General features: G+C 45.9%; 2 protein-coding genes across 2 annotated transcripts; one reads left to right on the forward strand and one right to left on the reverse strand.

Annotated features, from left to right (window-relative positions):
* The first annotated feature begins 1,397 nt into the window (after window positions 1-1,397).
* On the forward strand, window positions 1,398-2,161 carry LOC109759747 (mavicyanin-like). The gene has a single exon (XM_020318587.4). It carries the CDS (start codon window positions 1,470-1,472, stop codon window positions 1,974-1,976), a length of 507 nt encoding a protein of 168 aa, XP_020174176.1. The 5' UTR covers window positions 1,398-1,469; the 3' UTR covers window positions 1,977-2,161.
* Window positions 2,162-2,351: 190 nt separating this feature from the next.
* On the reverse strand, window positions 2,352-10,217 carry LOC109759746 (uncharacterized). The gene is made up of 18 exons (XM_020318586.4): window positions 9,702-10,217; window positions 8,919-8,988; window positions 8,350-8,850; window positions 8,074-8,262; window positions 7,864-7,977; window positions 7,524-7,582; window positions 7,344-7,410; window positions 7,184-7,235; window positions 6,983-7,075; window positions 6,405-6,488; window positions 5,870-6,285; window positions 5,657-5,718; window positions 5,264-5,333; window positions 4,848-4,928; window positions 4,663-4,764; window positions 3,788-3,921; window positions 3,265-3,358; window positions 2,352-2,927 (listed from the first exon to the last, which is right to left on the reverse strand). Exons 1-18 carry the CDS (start codon window positions 9,743-9,745, stop codon window positions 2,682-2,684), a joined length of 2,478 nt encoding a protein of 825 aa, XP_020174175.1. The 5' UTR covers window positions 9,746-10,217; the 3' UTR covers window positions 2,352-2,681.
* Window positions 10,218-10,554: the final 337 nt, after the last annotated feature.

Here is a 10,554-nt window from a genome sequence, read left to right on the forward strand (position 1 = left end):
CAAATTTGAATGTACAAAATCATTAAGAGGTCATTAAGAGGTCACTACTCTCCTCTCTTATTTAGCCAAGTAGGGAATCATTTTGTGGCATAAAAAATGCAATGAACAAATCAAAAAGAAAAAAAGAGAGCCAGAGAACCTACTCTCCGCCCTCGAGGGGTCCTCGCCTGGGGTCGACGCCGATCCGATGCCGCCGCCCACGTCGTGGAGGGCGCGTACCAGGAGTTGACGCGGGAGCGCTGGGCGTTTCACCGGCGACACGGCGCGTGCGTGACTACGGACGCCCCCCGTGCTCGTGACTAGATGGGCACGTCGGGGTCGACGTCGTGACGGCGGTGGACCACGGCGGCGTTGATGCCACTAGGGTTTCCTAGGCGGGGATGGGGTGTCGATTTCACGCGACACCGGCGACACGCCGCGTGGGTGACTACGGACGCCGCCCGACGTCCTGACGGCGGTGGACCACGGCGGCGTTGATGCCGCTAGGGTTTCGTAGGCGGGGATGGGGTGTCGGGGTGGGGTGTCGTTTTTTTTTTTCCTTTCCCGATCGAACTAACGAACGCCACGGTATGCGTACGACGCGGGCGTACGGGGCGGGACGTACACGGGCGGACGGCCCTATGACGGACGGCGGGTACACAAATACGAAATTTAGTATGGACAATACTACCCCTTCTACGTTTATTGGGGGGAGGGGGGGGGGGGGGGGGGGGGGGGTTGTACCGAAGTACTTCTCTCTGAATAATTCTTTCTGAAGATTTTACGGGAGGATTATCTGTCGTTGCTGAACATCTTCTAATTGGTTAGTTTTTTCTCTTGGGGTCCTCAAATCGGTCACCCTCCCACCGGCGCCATTGGACAGGACATCCCCTGCACGGCCTCTATTTGACACCATTGCCCAGTGCCGATTTGCCGCACCGTCTCACTCCTCCCCAACATCGCTGCTGGTTGAAGTCGTCCCGAGCTCATTGATTTGATTGTGTGCACTCTTGATTATATGTTGTTGGTTGGGTATAATCGATATAATCTTATATTGATCTTATATTGATATATTATCCTTTTATTGATATATAAAATGCTAGCTCTACGATGGCAGGCTGGCAGCATGTGCGTACATACTTGCATGTATACAGTACTTGTTTTATAGTGGGCCAGGCACATGCATGGCCTAGACCGCGTTCGTTGACGGGAAAGTTGATGGAATCGAGGCGTGAGACGGTAGCATTGACTTGTTCAAAGTTCAAACGCACATGATCATTCAACCCCGAGTTCCAATTTACCATTCCAGCAGTCAACCTACCACGCTTGCGCGTGCCAGCCGACCCAACCCAGGCTGGGCGCTTGCTTTGCTTCTGTATATAAAGGGAGGGGCCGTCAGCAAGCCAACCCACCCCCCGTGAAGCATCGTCCATCTTCTCTCCCTGCGTCGCACTTCATTGCATTCCAGCCTCCATCTCTAACCGCAACCCATGGCCGCCATGAAAACCATCGCCCTCCTTGTCGTGGTCTCGACCGCCGTCCTGGGCACTGCGTCAGCGGCGACCCACCGCGTCGGCGAGCCGGGCGGCGCGTGGGACCTCACCACCGACTACGGCGTCTGGGCGTCCTCCAACAAGTTCCACCCGGGCGACGAGCTCATCTTCAGGCACCAGGCAGGGGCGCACAACGTGCTCGAGGTCAGCAAGGCCGACTACGACTCCTGCAATGCCACCAGCCCCATCACCACCTTGGGTGCCGGCTTTTTCACCTACGTCGCCCTCCCCGCCGTCGGCACCCGCTACTTCATCTGTGGTATCCCTGGCCACTGCACCACCACCGGCACCGGCGGCATGAAGCTCAAGATCGACGTCGTGCCAGGTTCCCCCTCGTCATCGCCCGCCCCGGCCATGCCGCCGCCCTCCTCCGCCGCGGCCTCTGCCAGGGCCACAATAGGATTTGGCCTTGTCGTCCTACTGGCGGCCGGTTTCATGGCTTGAAATACATGCATTCTTCATTAGCTGATGATGCCTGGTGGATTCAACCGATGTAAAGACTGTAGCCTGTAGGTTTCCCTCCTTCTAAAGAAAACAAAAAAAAAGTTGAGTTGCCGCAGACACATACCAGCTTATACTATATTGTTAACTGGTTATTATTGTTGAATACATACATATAATGTTTTTTAGAGCGGGACTTATAGCTACTTGCATTGTATCTTCAAATTGGTTGCTATCTCACCCAACCAAATGGACGCTTGTGGCATTCTACCTTGCTTGTGGGTGAACAGCACAGCAGATCATACTTCAAATCAAGGCTATACGTCTAACTTGGCACCAGTAGTAGTGACTGTATGTACTATAGTTTGACAACGAGCATGACCTCTTCTCTAGAGATGATAATTCGCAATAAAGCATGTCAATGCGCAGATTGTCCATTTGCTACGTTCCCTCTAATGCATTTACATCAGAAGGTGACAACTAATGGACAGCCATATAACTAGCCAATTTCTCTTCTCAAGTAATAATAGAGAGAATTAGGAACCTATACAACTACACAGCGGTAATGAACCCAAAAGAAGAAGAAAAACTCTAAATGGCAGATAAAGAATACATTGTTGTTCAAAACTTGAAGCCATCCAGTGTTGCCTCAGCAAGAACCTACACCGCAGTGGTGAACATGTACTGTAAAGGATGAGCTTGTAACTATCAATCCAATTGTATTTCTTGCAACTGTCCATGCCGCCCATTCATATCATTTGTGATTATATGGATTCTGTCTTTCTTTGGCGACTCCGCCTTGTCATTTCCTCTGGGTGATTCTACTGTCCATTCACCATCCGGTTTTTGTGTTTCTCCATGTTTCTCATCATCTATGCTGGGCGCTTCTTCCCTTTGCTCATGAGCGTCTGTAAGCTTGGCATCTGTGCAGTCACTAGCATTGTTCTGCTTTCCCTGAAAAGAAGAGATCTTGGCAGGTCAGTGCATAACCTGGTAAATGTCTCGGTACAACCTGAGTTGCACGGAATGGAGGATTTCCTCAGAATTTTAACTAATTTGCATTGCTTCCATTTGAAAATATCACGGTGGTTCTGTGGTTCAGAACTTGAGATGATAGAATTTTATGCTGACATGCGTAGCTTTTATCTCAAGTACAGGGAGTATCTCCATTGTTGAGTTGCAAACTAAAATAGTCTACTGGACTGGCAAGCTGGGCCCTTTAAAGTTTAAGCTAGTCAAAACTGGCACGGCCGTATATCAGGCGCCTCATCTATTGGTCAGAGTAAGTTACCTTGTTCTTATCCCGCCAGCTCAGTGAAAACGGTCCAAGTAAGTTTATTCTTCTGGACTGAGACTCCTGGAATGAATCATCTTGTGCAGATGCTCTACAGGGGAATAACAAGCCTATCAAATATCAACATTGGAACACTATGACAGGAAATTTAAGTAGTACTACTGTTCTTTTAGAACAGAAGTTAATTAACTCAGATTTATTATCATAGTAGTACACCTAGGGATGCAAGCAACGCGCCAGAACCACCCACATCATGTGTTCCAGTGGCTGGCTTAGTATTATTGCCTTTTGATGTCACTGCTATAATTTACACTGCTAATATGGAAGTGGGGAATCAAACTTCTACAACAGAGCTGCCAGAATTGCACATTAGGAGCCTTAAATAGTACTAGCACCAAAGATGTTCAGAACTTCAGATAGTATCAAAAATAAGATATGTAAATCAATATCGATGTGTTGCCAGGTATAAGCAACAGGCCGCTTGGTACTACAAACATTTGAAGATGCAAGACTGAGATACCTTGGAGAAGGCAAAGGGGAAAGTGCTTTCTGCTGGCTAGATTGGTATTGCAGTGTGGCCTCCAACATTGTTTCTGCCATTACAGCTCTGTTCTCCATTTGAGCAAGTGATGCCATAGCTTCCTCATACTTCTCCTGCACAAGTGTTGTCACCCTGATGAGTACTAAATGAGGAGTATAGCAAGCATAGAGCTGACCTCATTGCATATCAATTCTGACAAATATTTATTCTGACTGGTAGCAAAATAATATGAAGAAGAGACTGGAGTTCGATTCTTCATTAATACAAACATTGCTAGTTAAAACAATAAAATAACGGCATATATTCTGAGAACACAAGATATGGTATGTTGTGATATTCAACTATGTGCAAGTTAAATGTGTGACCTGGGCAATACATTCCATAATTACAAGAAATTATGTATGCCTGAGCCATCATGGTCACTTTCCTCTCAGAATCCGTAGTGTACACGTACCCAAATCCAATACAGTGATTCGACTTAGGATGTAGCAAATCTACTAGCTATGATTGTTTCCCCAACAGGCAAAGTTTTTTATCTGTTTTTTGTAACTGATCAAAACCTTTGCCTGTTGGGGAAACAATCATAGCTGGGAAGAATAGGGGAGCCTGCTCGAGATGCCCTTTAGACATCTTTTGAGCGAATATTGCAACTATTTTGAACAAGTGTGTGTTTCTTTTGTTGATACATATGCCAAAATCTCTAATAACATGATTGTCCATATTATTTACCAGACGCTGATGCTACACGCATGCCTGGGATTTCAGTTAGTTGACTTAGTTCTGAACAAAACAAGTGATGCATAAGAAAACCAGAGATGATCTGCACAGGCAATAGATGAAGTTGGCTAATTAACCTGCAGCACATTAGCAGCGTATCTCTGAGCAGCAGCATCCTGCTCTGCAGAGATGCGTGCTTCTTCTGCAAATTTCAGTTCTTGTTCCACACGCATCACCAGCTTCAATATGATTCCTTGTTAGTGAATATGTCATAGTAAAAACTAGATAAGAGATACATTTGTGAAGCGATAACAAACTGTACCTGAAACATTGCTTGCTCCTGTTCCTGCTTGTCTGATAGGGCCTGCTTTAGTTCAGATAATTCGTGTTCCAATTGCTCAGCCTAAACAGAAGAGTTGTTATATGGAAGATTACTTTTCCAACCATATGTCAGTCATCGAATGAACTATGATAGAGTGGCAGAGACTATAATTTGGTGAATGGTCATTACAAAATTGAAGTGCCTATGCAATAGAAAGCTTGCAGAATTTCTATTTGGGTGAAATGGTTATTTAGCTGTGCATTTATTTCAGAAAATAGAAATACAAGCTAAACATACAAAACTATGAAAAGGCTAATTCTGTGGCATAGCTGCATAGGCAACAATACTGAGCTACAAAGTTAAATATTACTGTGTCATCTGATTATTGACATAATGGCAGGTATATCTGGCTATACCTTTGCACTTAATTGGCGTCTATTATCTTGCTTTACCATTTCCATCAATGCTGTCTCTAGCTCATCAGCTCTGAATAGCAGAAAAAAAAAATTAAGAAGGAATACTTAGACTGAAGCATAGTGTGGTTAAGTTTCAACTAGTTATGATGTAAGATTTCTGGGATTCCAAGTCACAGCGGAAAATTGGACCATCAAACAGCATAAGAAACCAGGAATACTTACTTGGAACAATTGTAACTATTTTAAAAGTGGAGTGATCATACAAAATTGATCCTTCCAGCACACTAGAACAAACTACACTCGTGAAACGTGGCAACTAGATCAGACATACCTAAGAACGATTGTTTCAGCAACCTGTGACAAAAATCAATCATGAAAATGCAGAAAATGTACCTGAGAACAGCTGATCTTCTCTCCTCTAGCAATCGGCATAACTCAAACTTCAGCCAGGTGACCTGCAGTAGTACAATTAACACAAATTAGTGTATTACAGCAACCACTTGAGTTATTGAGCTACTACTAGGGGTAGAAATAAAAATAGCGGGATCACAGGTTGCAACGACTTGAATACGGTATTAATGATTGGACTATGATTGAGATGGCTACCTGGTCCTTCGGATCCGGCAACGAATCAATCTCAGAATTGACTGTCAGGGCACCATACATATCATCGACGTCTCCAGAATCACCCTCTTGGTCGACATCTCCGTCTGCAACATCACTCATTTGGTCTGCAGAATCATTTATTGACACCAGCTGTTCAGGCTCACGTTTGAAATTATAGAGCTTTGATGCAAGTCCGCTCTCCTTGCAGACACCTAGACCTTTTGCCCTTTCTTCCATGGATAACATAACAGATGGCCGGTGTTTGTTCCTCAGATCTTGCAATCCTGTTTCATTTACAGACTGATATCCCATGCGAGCTGTCAGGACAAGCTGGCTGCTGTCAAAAGTGGACCCAGCTAAAGACTGCAAAAGGGTAACTGCGTCACCAGCATCTTTTGTAGTCACAAGTGCAGGGCCTGCAATTAGCGCAAGAAGTCAAACGTCAGTCTCAATCCAATTCATGAGATGGATTTTTTATGACATAATATCATTCCCTTTTTGGGGAAGTACGACAAATCAAAACTGTGCTTTGTACCGTAAAACTCCAGGAGTGCAAGGGCTGTCCGGAATAGCATCACACGATTCCCATCAAACAGAAGCACATCCCATACACGGAGGACTGAAATGTTCAAACAGAAAAAGCAATATAAATTTGTATCATTTTTTCAACATCAAAACAGAGCAAATGCATGAGACTTTTACACTGGACAAGTACGGTGCTTACACAACAATAAAGAATAAACATAACTGATTATTAGAAACCAAAATATTATTGTTCGCATGTGACAGCCATTAAGATCAGAGAAACATGGTTATGGCCATCTTCACACTTTCTCGGGAGCGCGAGGGCTCGCTTCACCAACTTCTCCCGGACCTACTCCTTATGAAGATCACATGGATCTAAGCTCCATCACATAGATGTTGTGATCAATAGAATCGTTACACCAGATTAGTGCTGTTCACATGTTCACTAAAAGTGATGTTGGTTTGGGCTTGCTCATGGGACATCAATGTGCTTCGTTGAGGCAACCTCATAGAGTTAGCTAAGGTAAACTACTAGAAAATGTACTTCTAGAAGCAGCAACTGTTGAAAAAACATAGGCGAACACTAACCACTTTCCCACGGAAGTACATTGGTGAAAATGGATAGGAACCATGGTCCAGTAACCCATGCAACTTCAACACCAAGGTAGTCCAAGTGATTTGCTGCATTGAGAAGCATGTCAAGCCATGAAGTTTTGGGGGTTTTGCAGTTATTTACTAAATGAGGCCCATCGCACAAATAATGCATTATATTTGTAGTAAGTTGCTAACCTAATTTCGGGAATTTCTCACGGACTAGCTCCTCTAAAACAAGCTGATCCACCTGAATGGATACCAAACATTAATTTTGCATAAGCAGTGATCAAACTTGGAATCAAGCACTGGCATATGCAAGCATTGAAAAGGATAGTAACTGCCAACATCACAGTACCTGGGACTCAATCATTTCTTCAGAAAAGTACCCATCAAAGTAGTCATCAATAATTCCTGCCAATGTCCTGTTATACCATAAAGAGATTTAATATACTATTAAAATGAGCTATTTTGAGATCATAGGGTTTGCAACCCCAAACCCAGATAACAGTAGAACAAATTGTCATGGTGGGTGTACCAAAATGCGTTCTCTTCTGGCATCAATAGAAGTAAGAGACCAGCAAAGAAGTTCATTGCCTACAGTATTCAACAGAAAAATCGTTGCTATGAGAAAAGTTAAAAAATGTCCAGGCATAAAAAATTGTCTACCATATCATAGTAACAGCAGAATATTGATCAAGCCTTCTACAGTCACGTGTATTATTTATTCGAACCATTTACTAGTAGGTTTTGGGTCCAGTAGTAGGGTATCTGACTTTGAGTACAACAAGTTTACATCAAATGTTGTTCAGAGAAACAAATAACATCCAGCAACATAGAGGTAATATGTGGGGTGGCATTAATGGAGATACACTTACCTGACAGTAACCAACTGTTGGATTGTGTCTAGCATAAGCCAGAAGCAAGCGTCTCAAGGCATTTCTTCCAACATCATCCAAAGCAGGATGCCCTGGAAAAGTTCTGGGCAAGTCCTATAAGTGCCCAAATGTGTCAAATTGGCCTCTATTAGCATTCCCGGATGCAAATTGTTAATAAAAAGGACAATACTTTTCCATGGCAATGTCTACCTTCTCTATTTGCCCTTTACACTTTTCTTCGGCAGAAAATGCTGACAATACTTCAGGTCTTTCATCAACTCCTTCTGAGGCCAAAGAATCTGAACATCCGCCATCTTCTAATTCACCTTCAGAAGCAAGCAGACTACCATAATACCCTTCTACTCTGCGAGCTCCAACACCAACAAAAGCTTGCCACAGCTGTTATCACAAAAGCAAGGGGCTACTGAATGAGCCGTGCAAATAGATTAGCAAAATAATGGAAAAGCTATAGGAAACAGGCTGCACCTCTCCTCTCAAAGCCATCGGCAGTCCACCATGGACAAGACACTCCAACTCTTCCTTCAAAGAATAAGTTTCTTCTTGATTGGTGTTGCCAATTTCAGCATTCACATCACCTGACTGCACTTCTTGGCTAGGGTCAACCTTATCTGCGTCATAGAACTCGTCATCTGAGTCCGCTGACACCTTGCTCTCTTCAACTGTCACAAGATGGGTGGATTCCTTTGACTGCAGCCTGCCAGCAGATAAATACTTCTTCTCAACACGCAGACCCATCACGTGCTCGATGTTGCCCAGGGATGACCGAATTGGCTCCCATGATTCAACCTTACGTGTCCCTTGTGCACTCCTCTCATGCAACAATTCAGAACTTCCATTCTCAGAATTCTCCTCAACTACAGATTTGACTTTGTCCGCGGACAGTGCAACCTTCGCATCATGTCCAGACGACTCAGACCGCCTCTCAAGGAAGTTCTTCCATCTATCGGATCTCTCCTCCTCCTCCTCCTGCAAGTACAACACCCATCAGTACCAGGCAATATATACATGCAATAATTCAGGCGTGCATATTATACCTTATAGATGCCTGCGTACTCCTTGTAACGCTGCAAGTGTTGGGGGCGCACAGCGAAGCCATAGGCATCCCTGATTCAATCACACAACATCAGGAATGAAGTACTGGCACTATTTAGAAAGAAAAATAATAAATACGCATAATAATACTTAAAACTTGAAGGTTCTATACTTGTATCCTCTCCCAGATACAAAGCACCCAGACAAAAATTGCTAGAAAATAATCATACTCGGCAAAATATGACCATGCCGCAACTCAATTGCGCTTCCAAATATTTTTACGAATCCTAAATGTGTTGCAACACTTCATTTGAAGCCCAGATCTTATCGAAAGGCAAACGTCACTAAATTCAGCAATTCACCCAATGCCCCGAGCCAATCTACACGCAGCACAAAACCTAGCCTCCAAAATGGGTATGGGATCCAGAGACACCCAACGCTCTGCGACTCGGTAAACACTGAAACGGTCGGTCCAGGCATTACCCAATTTCGCACGGCATTACCCGCAAAACTTAGCAAACGGCGCGCCGAGATCCCCGGCGCGGGAAGCACGTGGAATCGAAGCCCGCGGAGCGGAAATCTCGCAACGGAACAGAGGAGAGGAGCGAGACGAGGCGAGATCCTCGGCCACCTAACGCCCACGCACACGCCAAAATTCGGGCGGGGCAAACCCGGGCGCGCGCGCGCGCGCGGGCGTCGAAACCGAGCGAGCGCCCCCCGGAAGTCCCGAGGAGTTGCTTCCGCGACGGCGGACGGGCGGAGGGGGGAGCGGGAGGGGCACGAACCGCTTGTGCTCGAAGGCGATGAACGGGAGGCTCTTGGGCTTCATCTCCTCCGCCTCCTGGCGCTGCAACGGCGTGAGGCGGCGGCGAGGGGGAGCGGAGTGGAGCGGGAGTAACGCAGTGGCGGTGGCTTTGTTGATCTGGTCCCCTCCTCTCCCCGGCTCGGTGCGCGGCGCGGCGCGGAGCGGGCGGAAAGGGACGAGATGCAACGGGACTGGAGTGCGAAACGGGGGCGACGGAACTGGACTGGACTGGGGAATGACCGGCCTCGTGGTTGGCGCCGCGCGTTCTTTTTTCCGGGTTGGCACGGGGAAACGGAGGTTGGTTGGCTCCGTTCCATGAGACTTGTGTCCGCCGCGACCGCGACCGCGGGCGAGGCCGAGATCCCGATCCTCCGTGCGCGGGGGAGCGGTGTCAGTGTCACGTCGTGTTGGCCGGCTCTCCAATCAGGTTCTGGTGCGGCGGTGCGGCGGGGTTGAATTCTTGATCTGATTCGGCACCGCCGCATCTTTTCTGAGGGGGATTGACGGCGGTCGACAGCGAGTAAACAACCCCACCGACTATGGGCCTGTTTGGTGGTGATGGTGGATTTTTGGATCCTGAGGTTCTGAAAATTCAAAACCCCGATTTTTGAAGTTTTTAAAAAAATTGTGAAAATAATACGCATGTATATGGTGGTGTATACTTCGTTTCTGTACATTTCCATGATGAAATACATTTTGACGTGGTCTACACACAAAAAACATAATCATGAACTTTTATACTCCTAGTTAACTAGGTATGTGCATGTGTGGCCAAATATATGTTGATGCCTTTCGAAGCACTTTCACGTCTGAACCGAAGTCGTCTTTGCCCA

This window comes from Aegilops tauschii, chromosome 1, assembly GCF_002575655.3.
Source record: "Aegilops tauschii subsp. strangulata cultivar AL8/78 chromosome 1, Aet v6.0, whole genome shotgun sequence".
Classification (NCBI taxonomy): Eukaryota; Viridiplantae; Streptophyta; class Magnoliopsida; order Poales; family Poaceae; genus Aegilops; species Aegilops tauschii.

Bases quoted from the DNA above. Each gene is read 5' to 3' on its own strand.
- LOC109759747 (XM_020318587.4), top strand. From the start codon at position 1,470: ATGGCCGCCATGAAAACCATCGCCCTCCTTGTCGTGGTCTCGACCGCC.
- LOC109759746 (XM_020318586.4), bottom strand. From the start codon at position 9,745: ATGAAGCCCAAGAGCCTCCCGTTCATCGCCTTCGAGCACAAGCG. The intron at 7,583-7,863 runs GTAAGTGTATCT...TGAATACTGTAG, and splicing joins CAACAGTTGGTTACTGTCAG to GCAATGAACTTCTTTGCTGG. The intron at 5,334-5,656 runs GTACATTTTCTG...TCTGCTATTCAG, and splicing joins AGAAGATCAGCTGTTCTCAG to AGCTGATGAGCTAGAGACAG.